Source organism: Notamacropus eugenii, chromosome 5, assembly GCF_028372415.1.
Source record: "Notamacropus eugenii isolate mMacEug1 chromosome 5, mMacEug1.pri_v2, whole genome shotgun sequence".
Taxonomy (NCBI): domain Eukaryota; kingdom Metazoa; phylum Chordata; class Mammalia; order Diprotodontia; family Macropodidae; genus Notamacropus; species Notamacropus eugenii.
The window spans coordinates 1,450,914-1,474,000 of record NC_092876.1 but is presented as its reverse complement, the minus strand read 5'-3'; the positions used below and the strand labels follow the sequence as shown (position 1 = coordinate 1,474,000).

At 44.3% G+C, this 23,087-nt stretch overlaps 1 protein-coding gene across 1 annotated transcript in view; it reads left to right on the top strand.

Moving 5' to 3' along the window:
* Positions 1–23,082, top strand: part of LOC140508062 (uncharacterized) — a 55,892-nt gene extending 32,810 nt beyond the window's left edge. Inside the window, 3 exon segments of the mRNA XM_072615783.1 lie at positions 2,528–2,817; positions 12,246–14,718; positions 22,241–23,082. Coding sequence (XP_072471884.1) covers positions 2,528–2,817; positions 12,246–14,718; positions 22,241–22,766 — 3,289 coding nt within the window. The 3' untranslated portion in view covers positions 22,767–23,082.
* The last annotated feature ends 5 nt before the right edge of the window (positions 23,083–23,087 follow it).

Below are 23,087 nucleotides of genomic sequence, written 5' to 3'. Positions count from 1 at the left end.
TCATGCTAAAGCTGTGCTAGATACCAGTTCCAGCTGTGGGTGATGTGAGGTCAGAGGCCTCAGACCCACAGTCCCTGTCCTCTGGGAGTTTCCCATTCAGCCCAAAGCTCAGGGATAAGGGAAGAGAGAATTGCAGGAGAGGCAGACCCAAGCCTGTCAAGAGCTGAGGGGACCAGAGGGGCTGCCCACAGGGAGTAGTCCCTGACCTGCTCCCAGGGGTTCCTAATTCATCCTGTTTGAAGGTTGTGTGGCACATATCTGTTTGCATGTTGCTTCCACATTACATTCTGAGCTTCTGGGGAGTGGGGACTATTTTCTGCCTGTTTTGGTATCTCTGGCACTTAGCAGAGTGCATGGTACACAGTAAGCACTTAATAGATGTTCATTGATAGATTAACCAGGTTTAGGCAGGACTTTGAGTTTTATCAAATGTGGCAAGTCCCAACTGGGAGCATCTGGAAGCTTCAGAGGATCAGACAAAGAGGTGATAAACAAATGCACAAAGAGATGAAGAGATGAGGGAAAAAACAAATAAAGCAAGGCTAGCCAGCATTTATTTAGTGCTCATTATATACCAGGCACTGTGCTAAACACTTTAGAAAATTATGAGTTTTCATCTTCACAACAACCCTGTGAGCTAGGTTCTCATTTAACCACCAAGGAAACTGAGTCACAAAGAGATGAAGTGACTTACTTAGGGTCCCCCAACTGTGAATTCCCTGAGGCTGCATTAGAACTCAAGTCTTCCTGAGTCTAGGTCCATGAATATTTCTCCTTCACCTCTCCAATGGCTCTAGTTTTGTGGGACATTGTCTTCAAAGAGCAGATGAGGAAACATAAACCCAGAGAGGGCAACTGATTTGGCCCAGTGTCCAATTGAACCAGTACTATGTAGCTCCTCTAATAGTAAAAGCCACACCTTGTGACCCCTCTACAGGGATCTCTGGGATACAAGGCTGCCTTCTGTCACTGATGAAACACTCAGCCTTGACTCTCCAGCCCCAAACAGACCATGTCATTCTCCACTTCAGTGAACTGCAGGGACTCCCTTCTGCCTCTAGAGTTCATGCCTTCTTCACTGCTCTCCTCTTGAAGCCCTTTCTACCTAGCTCCAATTTGCGTTTTCTGCCTTATTATTCATTACAGTCTTCAATGAGACCCACTGTTCTGCCCAACAGGTCTTCCTTTTGCTCCTCCCACCTAGCCCTCTATCCCCTGTCTCCTGGGCTCTGCACAGGCTCTGCTCACCTCATCCTCTGGACATCTCTAACCTCCTTCAGAATTCTGCTCAGCCTGATAGGGTTAGGGTTAGACTTACACCTTCTACAGAAAGCCTTTCTCATCCCCTCTACAACTGATAAGTTATTTAAGGCAGGAGTCTTTGTGTTCTTATGTATTCATGTTGTCTCTCCCCATAGGATGTAAGATCCTTGAGGACAGGCTGTTTTCCTATGGTCTCTGAATCCCCAGTCTCTAGCACAGCCCCTGGACCATTGAAGGTGGTTAACAGGCCTAGCTTCTGATTTGAAATGTTCACTTAGCCCAGCTTCCCCTCTGATATTTCCCCTCATCAGCCCTCATCTTCTCTGAACACAGGGGAAGTTGTCATGGACTGGCTTGTGGAGTCCCACCCTATTCTCTGGTCACTCTTCATTAATCTCCACCTGCAAAATTCCTTCTGAGCTCTGCATTCACCTTGGGTAATGGTCAGCCTTCCCTCCCACCTCTATGCACCTTCCCCACTTTACCCCTGACTTCAAGGTTATGTTGCAGAGAATTCAAGACATTTCCCTTTATGTCTATTGTCACTATGGCTAGGTGCCTGACGTTGGGCACCTAGGTGGTGCAGTGGATAGAACACCAGTACAGGAGTCAGGAGGATCTGAGTTCAAATGTGATCTCACACACTTGACACTCATTAGCTGTGTGACCTTGAGCAAGTCACTTAACCACAATTGCCTCATCTTAGGTCATCACCAGTCTTCCTGATGAATATCTGGTCACTGGATTCAAATGCCTCTGGAGGAGAAGTGGGGCTGCTGACCCGCATAGCCCTCCCTCACTCAAAAAACAAAGTCAAGTGCAAGTCATGTCTTTATTTCTCTGATGGCATGGTGGTCTTCAGCAATGAAGGATGAACACACAGGTGCCTGACTGCATTCCCATTACAGTAGTTACCATTCCCTTGGAAGGGGTCACAGGGAAACTTATACATTTCTTTCATCTCTTTCAGACTGGAGAGTTTAGACCCAAGACTCAGGAGTCACCTCCACATGGAGACATTTCTGAGGAAGAGAGAAACAAAAAGACTGATCTCTGTGACTCTTTCCATGGAGAAGTAGAAATGTGTGAGGATGAGTTGTGGAGCAGTCAGGGAAACCAGGAGTCATGTCTGGCGCATTTTATCTTTACTGACTTTAGTAACATGGCAACAATATGTGGTGGAGAAAAATTTTCCAAATGCCCCCAGGGGAAGAAAGCTTTTGGTAAAAACTCAACTCATTTTACCAGAGAATTCCAGGTAGAGAGAAACCTTATAAATGCATGAATGTGGAAAAGGTTTCAGTCACAGGTCAATACTTACTGTGCATCAGAGAATTCATACTGGTGAGAAGCCTTATAGATGTGAACAATGTGAGAAAGCCTTCAGTCAGAGTTCAAACCTACTCTTACATCAGAGAATTCACAGTGGTGAGAAAGCTTATAAATGTGAACAATGTGGGAAACTCTTCTATCAGAGTTCCACGCTGTGTGTACATCAGAGAACTCATACTTGAGAAAATCCTTACAAATGTGATGAATGTGGGAAAATCTTTAGTCAGATTTCAAAACTCCTTGTACATAAGAAAATTCATACTGATTCATACTGGGAAGAATTCTTAGAAATATATGATTGTGGGAAAACCTTCAGTTTCCCCTCAAATCTTTTTCATCATCAAGGGGTTCTGATTTTGAGAAAGTGTTTAATTGAAGGGACTGTAGGAAAGCCTTCTGGAACATCTCTAACCTCAGAAGGTTCATACTGCAGAGAAGCCTTGCAAACTTCATGAATGTGGGAAAGGATTATGTAAGCAACCAGCAGACACTGACCAACATCAATAACATGGTAGATGAGAGCCCTTTACATGCTATTCATGTGAGAATATTTGGAGGAAAATGGAAACCTATTTCAAAATCAGAAAATTTATTCTGGTAAAAAAAAAAATGAGCTACAAGTAGTTCAGTTTGGCTATGCTTGAACCTGAATGGCTTTTTTCCCCTGTCAGCAATGTGAAAATGAACTCCATTTCTTGTTTCATTCTGAAATTCATTTTCCATTGAATAAAATATGCCATTCACATCCACTATTTTCACTATTATGTTTAATTTTTCATCTGTCATTTATTCCTAATTTTGTTTGGGATTGATATTTACCTTCATCTCTATATGTTTCATATTTGAAACTAGATTATATTTTCTAGTTTGAATATCACTTTATCCAAATGCCAGCATTACAATTTCTGTCTTATACTGGACATATTTTTTAAAATAATTGTTTTTTAGACTAGAGTTTTGTATATGATTTACCTTCAATGCTTTTTTAAAAAATCAGTCTGTAGTTTTTTTTGTTTCTTGATTCATTCTACAAGTTTTATTTTCTTGACAAAGTTGCACACAGAACTATGTATTTTCATAAATAAAATTAAGTTTATCTGCTAATATTTTCTTCTTGTTGTACTTGTTAATTTCTGTCTCCAGCATAGCTATGTAACAGTGGAGACAAAGAGGCTTGTTAAGCACCCGAACAGGAGAACCTTGCTGGGAAGTCTCTGTTGGTAGGTACATAATGTCAAAGGCCATCTGCATGTTGGCTAGACCCTCTATAAAGGGCTGGGATGGCAGCAATGGACTTGGATCAGCACCACTGGAGGTGGGGGCTGATTGATGGTAAATCGAGACAAGAACGTTTTGAAGGAAGTTATAGACTCCTTGATCATGGAAACAGAAGACTTTTGGGTGATGTTAACGACTAGGGGTCTTGGTCCCTGAAAGATAGCTGAGGTCTAATAAACTACTACCTTGGGTGTCAGGAGGCTAACAAAATGGGACTCCTGCCTGCGGGGAGAGCATCGTCATCAATTATGCTCAGAGCACAGGCTGCACTGAACACTTCTCAGTCACTCAGGGAGCCCTGTCCATCCTTTTCAGCAACCTTACAGGCAATGGGCATTCCCAGGTAGGATGGGCACAGTGCAATCTAACAGAGAGCTGAAAGGGCAGACGAGGATTCCCATATGAGGAGGGAAAGAAAGAGGGAAGATAAATGGGTTTTCATCGCAGAAGATCAGGAGGCTAGCTGGTCAAAAAGGGAGCCCAGTTTTATGTCTCCAGATGGACTTTTGTAAACTTCCCCATGTAACTTACCTGCTTGAGGAAGTAGTCTCAGATGTTCAAGACAGAGTCTGAGGGAGAGTTTTTCTTTGCACAGTGAAGTCCAGGAGCCTGACCCAGAAATGTTTTTGCCACAAGAGTATCTATGGTTAGACGAGCATTGGCAGGGGAAGTTGAGGAAAGGGTTTGAGGTTTCTTGAGAGTTTCTTCCTCCTGGGTCATGTACTCTGAGATACCTGAAGAGTCAATGACTGTCCTTGCTACCTCCCTTCTCTGCCTCAGCTTGGCTTTCTCCAGTCCGGACCCTCCCTGATTCTGTCTCTTTCTCTGTCTGCCTCTTTGTCTCTCTCCCTCTCTCTTTCTCTCTCTCTCTGTCTCTATCTCTGTGTGTCTCTGTCTCTCTCACCTTCATTTCCTAAGAATTTCTGTGAGTGACCCAGTCTCACTTGCAATGGCTTTGCTTGATTGAAGTTGGTCAAGTTGCCCTGTGTACCCTCACTTCCATTCAAGTGGTTTGACTAATTAGTAGAGGTCCAGACTTACATGCAGATCATGAGATGCATGGTGGGATAGGACAGAGAGACATGGCTCTGGAGACAGGGAGACTTGGGACGAAGGCCCTCTCCTCACACATTCTTGCTTTGGCATCCTCAGCAAGGTACTTTACCTCCCAGTGGTGTAGGGAACTCTCTAAGACCCCAAGTTGCAGACAGCTTGCTCTCCTGCTCTGGATGAAGAATTCCTTGGCAGGAGATCCCTCCTGGAAGTGGCTCTGCAGAGCCTGGTCCTGGTCCCCATGTGTTTGGTTGTACACAAGGTCCCAATCTTATTTGATCCTCTTTCTAAATACCACACAGTCCTTTCTTCCTGGATGACTCTTCCTCCCTTGTCTGATCACCTTGCACAGGACTCAGTCTCCTCCTCCCTCTTTAGGTGATTGTTTCCTTCCCCTCCTTTGTATCCTGACCAACATCACCCCAGACTGGAAGGGCATTTATGAGAGGCTTTGCTGCCATGTGCCTCCTCCCTCAGGGCACCATTTTCCATTCTCTTACCTCTTGCCCAGGTTACCACTTGCCTTTCTCCCAACTCAGGGAAATGGGGACACTTACATTTTTATTTCTCTTTCACACTTTCACTTAAGGACCAAGGAGACCAAAAGGCAAACAGAAAATTCACCCCTGAAGGTTATGGTCACAGAGGTATTGGTCATGGAGGATCTTTGCTGCTCTGATTTGGGAGATGCCAGAGAATGTAAGGGACAGAGCTGGATGCAGGAGAAGAACCAGGAGAGATATTTGAGGGAAGTGACCAATTTCCACACAATTCCTACTGAAAATAACAAGCCTCTGAAATGCATTGAATGTGGGAAAGGCTTTGGTTACCCCTCAGATCTTACCATACACCACAGAGTTCACCCTGAAGAGAAACCTTTGAGATGCCATGACTGTGGGAAATCCTTCAGTCCCAAATCAAACCTCACAGCACACCTGAGGATTCACACTGGAAAGAAATCCTTTGAATGTGTGCAGTGTGGAAAAGTCTTCAGCCAGAGGTCAAATTTGACTTTACATCCAAGAATTCTGAATGCAGATAAACCATTTCAGTGTGGTATATGTGAGAAAGCCTTCTGGAAGTCCACACACCTTATTTATCACCAAATGATTCATACTAGAGAGAAGCCTTGGCTGCAGTGTTTGTCCTTCATTCTTGAAGAGGACCATGACATCAAGATGATGCCATTACTTACAGCTGACTTTGATCTGAGGTGTTACTCAATGGATGGCCCTTTTAATATAAAAAAAAATCAAACTTGGAGGGGAAGACCCTCAGGGTTCCTGGGTAAGAGAGAAGCAGTTACTATTTAGAATTTACATTCACTCTGTGCTAGGAGGGTGGGGACCTGTAGTCTAATCTATGATCTCCAGAATGAACTGAGCTTAAGGCTTGGTGTTTGCAAAAGAAATGTACCCATCTCATGGTCCTCTTTGAGAATGAAGGACAAACACAACCTATGAGTGAGTAGCAGCTCCTCTTCCCTCCCCTTCCTTCTCCTTCTCTCTCTTCCCCTCCCCTCCCCTGCCATCTCCTCTGTGCTCTGCTCCACCCTGGGGAAGGCACACTTCAAGAGAAGCCTTATATGTGTACTGAATGTGGGACAGTTTTCATGTATAGCTCAAAGGCCAGAGGACTCATCCTGGAGAGAAACCTCAGGCATGCAGTGAATGTGGAAAAGCCATCAGGCAAAATTCACAGATGAGAGCCAAACAGAGTGTTCACACTCACAAGAAATCTCCTGCATGTCAGTAATGTGGGAAAGTTTTCAGTTACAACTCAGCCCTTACTGACTGGCAGAAGTTTCACATCACACAAAGCAGAATAAATACAAGAAATGTCTGGAACAATTGACTTAGAACTCAAACATTGTTCTTCAGTCATTCAGTCACATGTGACTCTTTGTGACCCCATGGACCATATTGTCAATGTGGTTTTCTTGGCAAGGATACTGGAATGGTTTTCCATGTTTTCTCAGGCTGATCCAGTGCATCCTTTTTTCAGACAAAGAGAGGTGACCTGACTAGTCTAGGGTCAGACACCTAGGAAGTGTCTCAGATTGGAATTGAATTCATATCTTCCTAATCTCAGACTCACAGCTCTATCCACTGTGAAGGGACCTATGACTTTCATATTAATTGATGTGATTTTTATAATAAGTATACTGATAATTTAGATTTCTCAGAGCTGCTTCTTCTGGTTTAGGAGTCAGAAGCTACAATGCAGCTTGAAATGATCCATCAAAGCCTTGATAATGCTCTCCCAACCATTTCATTCCTTTGCCTATGTACATGAAGTGAAAGGAATCAAAGATTGTAGCACCTGTTCATGTAACAGAACTCTGGTCCTGTGCCACACCAAGTATTGGGAGGGGGAGGGGGAGACACAAAGAGGGAGGGGGAGAGAAGGGGATGGGGAGGGGGAGAAGGAAACAGACACAGACAGAGACACACAGAGAGAGTGAGACAGAGGGACAGAGAGACACAGAGAGAGAGACAGACAGACAGACGGAGAGACACAGAGACAGACAGACAGACACAGAGACAGAGAGACAGACAGACACAAAGAGACACAGAGACAGACAGACAGACACAAACACGGACAGGGAGACAGACAGACAGACACAGAGAGACAGAGAGACAGACAGACAGACACAGAGAGACACAGAGAGAGAGTGAGACATAGAGACACAGAGACACAGAGAGAGAGAGCGAGAGAGTGAGACAGACAGACACAGAGACAGACAAACAGAGACACAGAGATAGACAGACAGACAGACACAGAGAGACACAGAGACAGACAGACAGACAGACACAGACAGAGACACAGAGAGAGCAGTTCTGTCTCACCCAGCAGGGACTCCCCAAAGTCTCCAGAGTAACAAGCTGGGGACACAAACATGATGGAGACTGCCAGCTCCTCTCAAGTCCTCCCAGTCGTTTCCCTCAGGAAACTGAGGTGGGGCTGGCCTCGTCCTTCTTTCTGTCACTAGTCTGGAAGCCAGAACTAGCCTGAGGAACTGAGGGGCCTGAAGCAACCCAGAGGAAACTGGAAAAAGGCCTTGAAGAGAACGAAGGAAAACAAAAGGACCCCAAGCCAGTCACGTGACCTCTGTCTCCCTCAGTTTCCTCTACATGAGAATGGACATGACAACATCCCCACGTCCCAGGGCTGTGATGAAGATCAGATGAGAACATTTCTGTAAAGAGTTCAGCACAGGGGTTGGTAAACAACAGGTGCTTAATAGTTGCTTGTTCTCTTCCCCTTCTACCAATTAGCCTCCCATCCAGAAATAATGGCAGAGTTGAGGATGCTTCAGAGTGCCATAACAGGATCTATGGCAACGAGGTGGAGAAGACAGAGAAAAGGGCATCCATGTGCCAGCCAGGGAAGGTGGACAGGGTCTGCGAAGGACATGAAGGAAGTGTTGGGAACATGACTGCTTCCTGAAATCAGCGTGTGGTATTCAGTAATACTGACATGGTGTGATGAACAGCTTTGAAAGGCTGAGCTCTTCTCAGCTATACAGTGATCTAAGACGATTCCAAAAGATTCATGATGGAAAAAGCTACCCACATCCAGAGGAAGAGCTGTGGGGGCTGGATGCAGATGGAAGCACATGACTGGTGTCTTTTCTTTCTCATGGTTTTCCTCTTTTGTTCTGACATGTTCTGATGTGATGATGTCTGATGTGGACATAGGTTGCATATGATTGTACATGTGTAGCCCATATCAGGAGCAGGAAGGAGGGTCACCTTTGGGAGCATACCAATCCCACCTGGTGCTGCTTTCATCCTGACCAGAGCCCCAGGAAGGAGGGCTGAGCATCAGGCCACCAGTGGGACAGAAGGATCCCTGCTGACTGTATACTGATTTAGAAAACCACCCACATGTATTCTGTTAATTATTTCCTGATTACACTTCACTCTGCTTCATTGAACACTTGGGAGTGTTGGGGCCACATGTGGCACCTCCTGGCCTAGAGAGTAAAGTAGGATAGACTGAGTAAAGGGCTTTCTTCGGCTTGTTTGGGAGGTAGCTGGATCGAGCAGCAGGTAGTGACCTAGACGTGGGTTGAAATCCAACCTCAGAAACATGGCTATGTGACTTGTTAAGTCAACAAGGACAGGGAACAGGGTACACACTTGTATGGATATAGAGCCATGTGACAGACACACATGCACACCCTAAGGGATAGAATTCTACCCCAAGGGCCTGATTTGAAGAGAATCCTGGGATCAGAAGGAGAAGGAATCCCTTACCCCTAACTCTGACTCTGTGCAACATCCCCTACCAGGGGTCATTCACTTCTGAGATCCTAGCCTCCCTGGAGGCAGACTTCCCTCCCTCACCTCCAAGCAACCTCTGCCCTCCTTGGACAGCTCTTGGTCTCAGGATGGTTTCCTTCCACAGACACAAGATCTGCCCTCACCCCCTTCTCTTGCCAGGGCTGGTTCCCATGAACCTCCCACTTTCAGGGATTATAGGCATAGCACATAGAGTCTGGGGAGAGTAGAAGTCCCTGCAAGGAGAGTTCCTTCCATGTCCCTTCCCAAAGAAGGTGAAAGGTGTGTAAGGACTGCTCTTGTACACAGAACTCTGCATGAACTGTCTAACTGAATCCCCTGGGTAGAAAGGGAGGTATCTCTGCCAAGTCCTCCCACTCCAAAAAAGACTGTGAAACCTGTCTTGAAGGGATAAGAGAAGGGCTCCAGGCTACCTCGTCAATGTGTTTGTGCACTTTCTCCAGGACTACAGCTACACACTCTCTAAATGGTGCTGGTCTGGGGTCTTGGGGTGTAACCCCAAAAGCCCTCACTCCTGGCCACTCTCAGGCAAAGACCTGACCATAGATTACACTCAACCATTTGACCACTGCCCACCAAAACATAGCTGCAAAAAGGTCATCCCCCATAGTTAATATTGAGGAGATCCATGTATTCAAGTGAGAGCCAAGCAAAATCTGACTAGTTATGCACATTAAAGTGTAGAGAAATTGGCTCCCAACTGGAAGTAAGCTTCCTGAACTCAACTAGGAGCCATCCCTTCTATGTCATCCAGGGGAAAATTCCCACAAGTCTTTAGGAAAGCCAATGGAAACCAAGGATATCCAGAGGACCTAGCTTCCCCTGTATGTCTGCAGTCATTAGAAAAGAGAGTCTACCACCCTGAGAGACTCCAAGAAAGAATGAAGAGTCTTTTCCAAAGACTTTTTTCTACCAATTCTGACCCTCATGCAGGCACACATCAGCATTATCTCCACCATTAGCCACATGCAAAAACAAAACCAAACATACTCCATTCTGGGCCAGGGCTCTGTCTCACATAAACAAAGAAATGAAAATCTGCTAAGAATGTGTGCCCTTCACCCCAGGGCTCCTTCCTCAAAAGGTGTAATCCAGCCCTGAATCAGGGGAATTCCCAGCACCTGAAGCTGAGCCCAGGAGGCTCAGGGTGGGGCTGGGCAGAGCTGAGGACTGGGATAAAGGCAGGAACTTCAGAGGCTGAAGCCCAGAGCTTCCCAGCCCAGAGAGGTGAGAGCCTAGATCAGGAGATCAGAAGATCAGAGGTCCCTGGCCTGCCAGGTTTGATGGAGAATCTTCAGGCTACCTCAGCCATGGTGAGTCCTTCCAGGTATGGACTTCTGCTCTGGCCACATTGTTCTGAACTTGGGCCTTCTCTATGGAGCCCTAGGCCCTGTAGGGTCTGTCCCTACTGTGGCTGAGTCTACCCCACTTTCTACTCTCCCCTAGTTCCTCCTTACTTGACGCCTCCCCACCAGCCCTCAAAGGGTCCCCCCTCTTGTCCAGATAACAAGAAATGTCCTGAAGTCCAAGGCCTCCAGAGAGGGTCCTCGAAGGATGTACCTGCAGGTCACCCCTGACTTAAGAGGAAAGGAGGCCCTGGCTTCTTCTGGGGGACTCAGTTCCTCAACAAGATTCACAACATCACCCTCATCCATTAAAGCTGTGCTAGGTACCAGGCCCAGCAGAGGGTGATGGGGATTCAGAGGCCTGAGGCCCACAATACCTGTCTTCTGGGAGCCTCCAATCCACCCCAAGGCAGAGGGATAAGGGAAGAGGGAATTGGAGGAGAGACAGGCCCTAACCCTGCCAAGGGCTGAGGGGACCAGAGGGACTGCCCAGAGGGGGCAGTCCTGTTTGAAGTTTACATGGCACACATTGGTTTTCATGTTGCTTCCTCATTACATTCTGAGCTTCTGGAGGGGAGGGATTATTTTCTGCCTGTTTTGGTATCTCTAGCACTTAGCAGAGTACATGGTACACAGCAAGCACTTAATAGATGTTTGTGCATTGATTATTTATATTTAGGCAGGACTTTGAATTTTATCGACCATGCTACATGCCTATCGGGACAATCTAGAAGCTTCAGAGCAGCAGATGTACAGATAAAAGCAAATAGAAAAATCGATCAACAAATAAACAAAATAAGGCTAACAAGCTTTCATTTAATGCTTATTGTATACCAGGCACTGTGCTACGCCCTTTATAGAATTATCTCATTTCATTCTCACAACAACCCTGTTGGCTGGGTTCCCATTTTACAACTGAGGAAAATGAGCCAGGCAGAGGGGAAGTGACTTACTCAGGGTCCCCGAGCTATGAGGTACCTGAGACTGGACTTGAACTCAAATCTGCCTGAGTCTAGGTCCATTAATATTTCTCCTTCACCACTTCACTTCCTCTAGATGTATGGGACATTATCTTCAATAGCAGATGAGGAAATATAAGGCCAGAGAGGGCATTCCACTGGCACAATGTGCAGTTGAACCAGTACTATCTAGCTGAGGAGACAGTGGGAACCATACCTAATGACTCCCCTAAGTTCAGGGCTATGTTTGAGAGAACTCAAGACTTTTCCCTTTATTTCCTATGACTAGGTATCTGACTTCATTCCCATTACAACAGCTACCATTCCCTTGGTAGCAGCCATAGGGAAGCTTACACATTTCTTTCATCTCTTTCAGACTGGGAATCTAGACCTAAGGCTGTGCAGTCACTTGCACATTGGGACGTTTCTGAGGAAGAGAGAAACACAAAGACTCTTTTCTGTGACTCAGTTTATGGAGAAATAGAAATTGTGTGAGGAGAAGTTGTGGAACCACCTGGGAGACCAGGCTTCACATCTGAATCATTTTATCTTCACTCAGTTTAGTAAAATACCAAAAATGTATACTGGAGAGAACCTTTCTCTGTGCCCCCAGGGGAGGGAAGGTTATGGGAAAAGCTCAGAACTCATGTTATGTCAGAGAATTCAAGCCAGAGAAAAACCTTATGAATGCAGTGATTCTGGGAAAGACTTCAGTCACCATTCAACACTTACTGTACACCAGAGGACTCATACTGGTGAGAAACCTTATAAATGTGAAGAATGTGGGAAAGAATTCAATATGACATCAAATCTTATGACACATCAGAGGATTCACACTGGAGAGAAACCTTATAAATGTGAAGAATGTGGGAAGGGCTTCCGTCGTCATTCAACACTTACTGTACACCAGAGGACTCATACTGGGGAGAAACCATATAGATGTGATAAATGTGGAAAACAATTCAGTCAAGGATCAACACTTATGGCACATCAGGTTGTTCACACTGGAGAAAAACCTTATAAGTGCAATGATTGTGGGACATTCTTCAGCCATCGTTCAACACTTTTCGTACATAAGAGATCTCATACTGGTGAGAAACCATATAAATGTGATGAATGTGGGAATGCCTTCAGTAAAAGGTCAAATCTTACTGTCCATCAAAGGACTCATACTGGTGAGAAACCATATAAATGTGATGAATGTGGGAAAGACTTCAGTCAGAGGTCATATCTTACTGCACATCAGCTTATTCATACTGCAGTGAAACGTTATAAATGTATCGATTGTGGGAAAGCTTTCAATCATCATTCAAATCTTACTGTACATCAGAGGATTCATACTGGTGAGAAACCATATAAATGTGATGAATGTGGGAAAGATTTCAGGAAGAGTTCAACTCTTACTGAACATAAGAGGATTCATACTGGAAACAAACCTTATAAATGTAATGATTGTGGGAAAGCTTTTACTACCAGCTCAAAACTTATTTTACATCAGGTTATTCACACTGGAGAGAAACTGCATAAATGTGAAGAATGTGGGAAAGGCTTCAGTCAACGTGCAACACTTACTGTACATCAAAAGACTCATAGTGATGAAAAACCATATAAATGTGATAAATGTGGGAAAGAATTCAATACAAGATCATATCTTATGAGACATCAGAGGATTCACACTGGAGAGAAACCTTATAAATGTGAAGAATGTGGGAAGGGCTTCCGTTGTCATTCAACACTTACTGTGCACCAGAGGACTCATACTGGGGAGAAACCATACAGATGTGATAAATGTGGAAAACAATTCAGTGAAGGATCAACACTTATGGCACATCAGGTTGTTCACACTGGAGAAAAACCTTATAAGTGCAATGATTGTGGGACATTCTTCAGGCATCGTTCAACACTTTTCGTACATAAGAGGACTCATACTGGTGAGAAAACATATAAATGTGATGAATGTGGGAAAGACTTCAGTCAGAGGTCGTATCTTACTGCACATCAGGTTATTCATACTGGAGAGAAACGTTATAAATGTAATGATTGTGGGAAAGCTTTTAGTAGAGCTTCACAACTTATTTTACATCAGGGTACTCACACTGGAGAGAAACCATATAAATGTGAAGAATGTGGGAAAGGCTTCAGTCATCCTTCAACACTTACTAAACATAGGAGGACTCACACAGGAGAGAAGCCTTATAAATGTACTCACTGTGGGAAAGCTTTTATTAATAGCTCAAAACTCATCATTCATCAGATAATTCACACTGGAGAGAAACCTTATAAATGTGAAAAATGTGGGAAAGGCTTCAGTCACCATTCCAAACTTACTATACATAAGAGGACTCATACCGGAGAGAAGCCTTATAAATGTACTCACTGTGGGAAAGCTTTTATTAATAGCTCAAAACTCATCATTCATCAGATAATTCACACTGGAGAGAAACCTTATAAATGTGAAAAATGTGGGAAAGGCTTCAGTCACCATTCCAAACTTACTATACATAAGAGGACTCATACCGGAGAGAAGCCTTATAAATGTACTCACTGTGGGAAAGCTTTTATTAATAGCTCAAAACTCATCATTCATCAGATAATTCACACTGGAGAGAAACCTTATAAATGTGAAAAATGTGGGAAAGGCTTCAGTCACCATTCCAAACTTACTATACATAAGAGGACTCATACCGGAGAGAAGCCTTATAAATGTACTCACTGTGGGAAAGCTTTTATTAATAGCTCAAAACTCATCATTCATCAGATAATTCACACTGGAGAGAAACCTTATAAATGTGAAAAATGTGGGAAAGGCTTCAGTCACCATTCCAAACTTACTATACATAAGAGGACTCATACCGGAGAGAAGCCTTATAAATGTACTCACTGTGGGAAAGCTTTTATTAATAGCTCAAAACTCATCATTCATCAGATAATTCACACTGGAGAGAAACCTTATAAATGTGAAAAATGTGGGAAAGGCTTCAGTCACCATTCCAAACTTACTATACATAAGAGGACTCATACAGGAGAGAAGCCTTATAAATGTAATCACTGTGGAAAACCCTTTACCAATAGCTCAAACCTCCTTGTACATCAGAGAATTCATACTGGTGAGAACTCTTAGAAATGTACTGATGTAGAAAGGTCTTCAGTTACCACTCACTTCTTTTTCCAAATCACAGGGTTCATAGGGGTGGGAAATTTTTAAAATGTGATGTTTGTTTGCAAACCCTCTGTAAGCTTCCAATACATGACAATCATCCAAGAAACCAAATTTAGTAAATATTTTGTATGAGTTATTCATATGAGAAGCATGTAGAGCAAAATATATGCCTTTTTCAATATCAGAAAATCCACACCAAGAAAAATCTTTGCCTCCACATAGTTTACTTGGCCTACATCACTGGGACTGAATGGGTTTCCTGGAAGCAACATAATCATGGACTGCATTTCTCACTTCCTTCTTGAACTCATTTTAGATTTAATAAAAGATTTCAAAATCACTCACATTGATTGTTTTCACTAATATTTATTTTTCTGTCTTTTACTGCTCATTTTATGCAAGTTGATACTTATTTTAATCTTTATAAATTTCATATTAGGTAATGTTTTCCAGATTGAATGTCACTTTATCCCAATACTAAATAGAATTGCAATTTCTGCCTTGAAATACAAATTTTTTAGAACCATCCCCTCGTTTAAAACTAGTTTTCTATAAAATTTACCCTTCAATGATTCTTTAAAATAGAAATCAGGATGCTTTTTGTATCTTGCAGCATTCCACAAGCTTTATTGTCATGAGAAAATTCGAGCTGTTGCCATATGTGTTAACAAGTAAATATACAATTTCTATTCTAAAATTTTTCCCATGTTGCTCTTCTCACTTAAATTACCCACCTCCAGCATAAGTGTACAAAAAGGAAGGCCAAGAGGCTGGCTCAGTCATAACAACAAAGGAGCAGCTTCTAGAAAGAATGTACCATCTACTGATATCCACACGATGAAATGACTATGCACATTGGGTGGATTTCCGGCAGAGGACTGAGGAGGCAGAGACAAGTTTGGATCCACACTATTGTGAGTAGTTATGGATTGATAGTGAACAAGGATGAGAAGGTGTTCAAGGAAGTTATAGCTCTCAAGAGAAAGGAGGTGGCAGAGTTGTGAGGGATGTTGTAGCCTAGGATATAACCATCCCAAGGGACAGCTGACATACAAAGAACCTCCTACCTTGGATGTCAAGAGGCCAAAGAAATTGGAGGCCACCCTATGGGATGGGGTGGCACCATGGTTATTGCTCTTCCCTACAGTGGTGGGGGTTGTTGATTTGGAAAGGAAGATGGTGTTTTGGGCAGTGGAATCCATGAGAGGGGACAGCCCTGGTGGGGCCCTCATCATGTCACCTCATGGTGGGATGACTAGGATAGTCTTCTCAAGCTTTGCATGGGTCCATATATGTAAGGACTATTACACATCTTGCCTTCTAAATGGATGGAGGAGGACATAGAGGGAGAGAATGTGCACTGGAAAAAACAAAATTTGAGGTATACCTTTCTGATTGGTTTCCCTGTTTTATATCTCTCCACGTAGAGCATTCTCCACTCAGGTGTCAAAGGAATCACCCTAAAGTGTTGGTGGGACCATCTGCTCCCCTCCTCCTTGAACTCTACTGGCTCCCTGCTGCCTTTAGGATAAAATATAAAATACTCTGCCTTCTAAATCCCTCCCTACCTTTCTAACCTTCTACTTGGTTCTACCCATGGAATATACACTTCAACCCAAAGAGCCTCCCTGCCTTTCCTCAGGTATAATGCCCCATCAATCAAACATTGCTTCCCATCTGTCGTGGGTTGCCTCCCATGCTGAGTAGATAGCCTTCCTTTCTAATCTCTCCTTCCCAGCTTTCCTCGCTTTCTTCCAGGTGCAGCTAAGATCTCACCTTGGACAAGAAGACCAGCTTCATACACCTTGATGCCACTCTCTTCCCACTGAGATCATCTCCAGTTTACCTTGTCTACGTCCTCTTTGTCCAGGTTTCCCAATCTAGTCTTTGGCCAGTCATCTCCCTGGTAGACCATGAGCACATTATGGGCAGGGACTGCTTTTTCTCCTCTTTTGGCCTGGCTTAGCACTAGATGCTTAGTAAATCTGGGCAACAGAGGAAGAAGTTCTGTTTCCACAGGGTCAAAACTCTCAGTGGTGATAGTTAATCAGAGCTGTGACCTATCAGAGAGCAGGGGTCAAGTGTTCAGAGTAAGCTCAGCCCCTGAGGTTACTACATAGAAATGCAAGTGGCCCTGACCAATGAGAAAATGGGTTAGGGGCTTTCAGAAAAAGCCAAGAAGAAGTCATAATTGATCCAATTTAAAGCAGCTGAGGTCAGTGTCAGGGCCACCTAAAAATCCACCTGTGTTTCCAGAGTGAAATACCATGGGCATGTCAAAAGATTGTGAGCTCAAAGAGAATGGACCAATCCAGGCTCTAATGGGAGGATCTGCTACATACTAACATTGTAAAAATGCCCTCATTTTGTATCTCACTCTCTCTCTTCCCCTGTGTGAAGAAGGGTGGAGTTCACCTTGGCCAAGGTGTTCAATTCCTCTGGACCCTACTGTAATAAATTTTCCTGGATACTTTTCAAAGTCAAGTGTGTTCAACAGTAAATACTTGGGTGACTCACTGAATGAGATGTTATTGTACCATAAGGAATGATGAACTAGCCAGTTTCAGAGGAAGTGGGGGAGATCTTAGGGAACTGTCACAGAATGGCCAGAAGAATTTAACAATGATGACATCAAGGATGTAAATGTCTGGGAGATTTTTCGATCTGTGATCCAAGCAGTGAGAAAACAGGTGTCCCAGCACCAAGGCTCAAACAAGCCACCCTCTTCTTCTTGAGAGATAGCAGAGAAGGGCAGCCCTTCACAGACAGAGCCAGGATGGGAGTTGGCTTTGTTGGATGGAGTGTGCATATGATGAGGGTTTTGTTTGTTCAGGTATTTTAGCTGGTACTCTGTAGGAGGAGGGAATCATGACAGGGGCAGATGACAATGCCTGTAAATACATAGCAAATTCTTAAAAAAAAAAGAAATTGACTGGCGCCAAACCTCTAATACTCAACCATATCAGAGAATCGTACTTAATTTCTTTTGCGTCTCTCCTGCTAAAAAGCTGCTTTATTTATTGAATTTTGAGTTGACATTTGATTTTTCTACTGTGTATCTTTCAATAAAATTGATCTTAAAAAAGAAGGGACAAAATCAATTGACTAATCAACGATGTTACTAATGGGGTGTTTGGGTGTATGTGCTTGGGCCCCAATTCTGAAATTACATTTCTTTTTTAAAATCATATTTCTCCCTAATCTCAAAACACTAGCCCAGACAGTTTCTCCCCAGTCCAAGGACACAGCCTGCCCCAGCAACAACCTGTTATCTCCCGTCCTGATACAACAATCAGTTGCACCTATAGAACTTTAGTCTGAATCAGCTGTGTTGGCTGCATGGGCTGTTCACTGGGTCATAACAACATTTGCCACTCACTGAGCAATCATATGTACTCTAGATTTAGACACACCTGAAGACTTACATATATATACATACTTAGACATACCTATACTCCCTTACCTGTATCATCTCTAACAAGACGTTGATGAGAGCAACCTGGTATTTCTGAGCCAACCTTGTCTGGTAGTTCACTTAGTGATGTTTCAGGCCTAAAACCACACCTCCAGGTGGCTGCTTTCCTCTTTGGGCTATTTCCTGATGAACTCTGGGTAAAAAAATTTGAGGTAAGTCAGAACTGGTGGATTCAGAAGAGTGGTGAAGACCAGTGGCAGGCCCCTTCAACTCTGCCCCCTCCTGATTGGAGCCAGGTGGTTGTAACAATAAGCCTCAGCATAGAACCTTTGAGGTTCACCTGCCATGGTCAGAGAAGTTAGTTCTAAAGAGAGGAGCCAAGGTTCTCACCACACTCAGATGTTCCCTCAGGCCAAGGGCCCATAAGGCACAGAATGAGCTGCTGGAGCTCAGAACAAAGTTGCTTTGGCTCTGATTTCAGGGGAAAGTCATAGATGCCTTTGGGAGAAGCCAGTCGTGGCAGGGAGGTTCACATTGTCCCTTTGCTTGAGCAGGATCCCCCAAACTCAGAGAAGCCATGCAGATCTGGATACAGAGAAAATGGTTTCCAAATGGGAACAAGCTCTCTGAGGTCAACCTAGAACCAGGCCTTCCCTGTCATGCAGGGGGAAATTCCCACAAGTCCTCAGGGAAGCCCATGGAAATCAGGGATATCCTAAGGAGCCACCTTCCCCTACATGTCTGCAAGGGATCTCCTTTCTCCCTTGCTGGAGTCAGTGAAAAAAGAGGGCTTGTCACCACCTTGAGTGACTCTCTCCAAGAAAGAAAGGAGAATTTGTACCATCTACAAAAATTCTTCTACCAATCCTGCCCCTCATGGAAGCACACATCCAAATTCTCTCCCCCAATTCATAGTCACATGCAAAAAAGAAAAAGCAAAAACCCAACCTTCCTCCAGTCTGGGGCAGAAGCCTGTGTCACATAGACAGAGAAAGGAAAACCTTCTAAGGGTGTGTGCCCTTCATCAAAGGGTTCCTTCCTCAAAGGCTGCAAACCAGTCCTGAATCAAGGGAACTCCCAGCACCTGGAACTGAGCCCAGAAGACTCAGGGTGGGGCTGGGCAGAGCTGAGGACTGGGATAAAGGCAGGATCTTCAGGGCCTGAGGCTCAAAACTTTCCAGCCCAGAGAGGCAACAGCCCAGGTGAGGAGGTTGGAGAACCCTGGTCTGCAATGTTTGATGGAGAATCCTCAGGCTGCCCTCAGCCCTGGTTTACCTTTCCCAGTAGGATCTCCTTCTCTGGGCCCAGTGGTCTGAACCTGGGGCTTCTCTATGGAGCCCCAGGCCCTGTGGGGTCATTCGCTGCTGTGGCTGAGTTTTCCCCACTCTCTGCTCTCCCCTAGGTCCTCCTCATTTCACATCCCCCACCAGCCCTCAAGCTGCCTCACCTGTCCTGATAACAAACAATGTCCTGGAGCCCAAGGGCTCCAGAGAGGGTCCTGGCAGGACATAGCTCAGGGTCAACCCTGACTTCAGAGGAAAGGAGGCCCTGGCTTCTTCTGGGGGCCTCAGTTCCCCCACAAGATTCCACCACATCAGTCTCATGCTAAAGCTGTGCTAGATACCAGCCCCAGCTGTGGGTGATGTGAGGTCAGAGGCCTCAGACCCACAGTCCCTGTCCTCTGGGAGTTTCCCATTCAGCCCAAAGCTCAGGGATAAGGGAAGAGAGAATTGCAGGAGAGGCAGACCCAAGCCTGTCAAGAGCTGAGGGGACCAGAGGGTCTGCCCACAGGGGGTAGCCCCTGACCTGCTCCCAGGGGTTACTAATTCATCCTGTTTGAAGGTTGTGTGGCACATATTTGTTTGCATGTTGTTTCCCCATTACATTCTGAGCTTCTGGGGAGTGGGGAGTATTTTCTCCCTGTTTTGGTATCTCTGGCACTTAGCAGAATGCATGGTAAAAAGTAAGCACTTAATAGATGTTCATTGATGGATTAACCAGGTTTAGGCAGGAGTTTGAGTTTTATCAAATGTGGTAAGTCCCAACTGGGAGCATCTGGAAGCTTCAGAGGATCAGACAAAGAGGTGATAAACAAATGCACAAAGAGATACAGAGATGGGGGAAAAAAAACAAATAAACCAAGGCTAGCCAGCATTTATTTAGTGGTCATTATGTACCAGGCACTGTGCTAAACACTTTAGAAAATTATGAGTTTTCATCTTCACAACAACCCTGTGAGCTAGGTTCTCATTTAACCACCAAGGAAACTGAGTCACAAAGAGATGAAGTGACTTACTTAGGGTCCCCCAACTGTGAATTCCCTGAGGCTGCATTAGAACTCAAGTCTTCCTGAGTCTAGGCCCATGAATATTTCTCCTTCACCTCTCCAATGGCTCTAGTTTTGTGGGACATTGTCTTCAAAGAGCAGATGAGGAAATATAAACCCAGAGAGGGCAACTGATTTGGCCCAGTGTCCAATTGAACCAGTACTATGTAGCTCCTCTAATAGTAAAAGCCACACCTTGTGACCCCTCTACAGGGATCTCTGGGACACAAGGCTGCCTTCTGTCACTGATGAAACACTCAGCCTTGACTCTCCAGCCCCAAACAGACCATGTCATTCTCCACTTCAGTGAACTGCAGGGACTCCCTTCTGCCTCTAGAGTTCATGCCCTCTTCACTGCTCTCCTCTTGAAGCCCTTTCTACCTAGCTCCAATCTGCTTTTTCTGCCTTATTATTCATTACAATCTTCAATGAGACCCACTGTTCTGCCCAACAGGTCTTCCTCTTGCTCCTCCCACCTAGCACTCTATCCCCTATCTCCTGAGCTCTGCACAGGCTCTGCACACCTCAGCCTCTGGTCATCTCTAACCTCCTTCAGAATTCTGCTCAGCCTGATAGGGTTAGGGTTAGACTTACACCTTCTACAGAAAGCCTGTCTCATCCCCTCTACAACTGATATGTTATTTAAGGCAGTAGTCTTTGTGTTCTTATGTATTCATGTTGTCTCTCCCCATAGGATGTAAGATCCTTGAGGACAGGCTGTTTTCCTATGGTCTCTGAATCCCCAGTCTCTAGCACAGCCCCTGGACCATTGAAGGTGGTTAACAGGCCTAGCTTCTGATTTGTGATGTTCACTGAGCCCAGCTTCCCCTCTGATATTTCCCCTCATCTGCCCTCATCTTCTTTGAACTCAGGGGAAGTTGTCATGGACTGGCTTGTGGAGTCCCACCCTATTCTGTGGTCACTCTTCATTAATCTCCACCTGCAAAATTCCTTCTGAGCTCTGCGTTCACCTTGGGTAATGGCCAGCCTTCCCTCCCACCTCTATGCACCTTCCCCACTTTACCCCTGATTTCAAGGCTATGTTTGAGAGAACTCAAGACATTTCCCTTTATGTCCATTGTCACTATGGCTAGGTGCCTGACTTTGGGCAGCTAGGTGGTGTAGTGGATAGAACACCAGTATAGGAGTCAGGAGGATCTGAGTTCAAATGTGACCTCACACACTTGACACTCATTAGCTGTGTGACCTTGAGCAAGTCACTTAACCACAATTGCCTCATCTTAGGTCATCACCAGTCTTCCTGATGAATATCTGGTCTCTGGATTCAAATGCCTCTGGAGGAGAAGTGGGACTGCTGACCCGCATAGCCCTCCCTCACTCAAAAAACAAAGTCAAGTGCAAGTCATGTCTTTATTTCTCTGATGGCATGGTGGTCTTCAGCAATGAAGGATGAACACACAGGTGCCTGACTGCATTCCCATTACAGTAGTTACCATCCCCTTGGAAGGGGTCACAGGGAAACTTATACATTTCTTTCATCTCTTTCAGACTGGAGAGTTTAGACCCAAGACTCAGGAGTCACCTCCACATGGAGACATTTCTGAGGAAGAGAGAAACAAAAAGACTGATCTCTGCGACTCTTTCCATGGAGAAGTAGAAATGTGTGAGGATGAGTTGTGGAGCAGTCAGGGAAACCAGGAGTCATGTCTGGTGCATTTTATCTTTACTGACTTTAGTAACATGGCAACAATGTGTGGTGGAGAAAAGTTTTCTTAATGCCCCCAGGGGAAGAAAGCTTTTGGTAAAAACTCAACTCATTTTACCAGAGAATTCCAGGTAGAGAGAAACCTTATAAATGCAATGAATGTGGAAAAGGTTTCAGTCACAGGTCAATACTTACTGTGCATCAGAGAATTCATACTGGTGAGAAGCCTTATAGATGTGAACAATGTGAGAAAGCCTTCAGTCAGAGTTCAAACCTACTTTTACATCAGAGAATTCACAGTGGTGAGAAGGTTTATAAATGTGAACAATGTGGGAAACTCTTCTATCAGAGTTCCACGCTGTGTGTACATCAGAGAACTCATACTTGAGAAAATCCTTACAAATGTGATGAATGTGGGAAAATCTTTAGTCAGATTTCAAAACTCCTTGTACATAAGAAAATTCATACTGATTCGTACTGGGGAGAATTCTTAGAAATATATGACTGTGGGAAAGCCTTCAGTTTCCCCTCAAGTCTTTTTCATCATCAAGGGGTTCTGATTTTGAGAAAGTGTCTAAATGAAGGGACTGTAGGAAAGCCTTCTGGAACATCTCTTACCTCAGAAGGTTCATACTGGAGAGAAGCCTTGCAAACTTCATGAATGTGGGAAAGGATTATGTAAGCAACCAGCAGACACTGACCAACATCAATAACATGGTAGATGAGAGCCCTTTACATGCTATTCATGTGAGAATATTTGGAGGAAAATGGAAACCTATTTCAAAATCAGAAAATTTATTCTGGTAAAAAAAAAAATGAGCTACAAGTAGTTCAGTTTGGCTATGCTTGAACCTGAATGGCTTTTTTCCCCTGTCAGCAATGTGAAAATGAACTCCATTTCTTGTTTCATTCTGAAATTCATTTTCCATTGAATAAAATATGCCATTCACATCCACTATTTTCACTATTATGTTTAATTTTT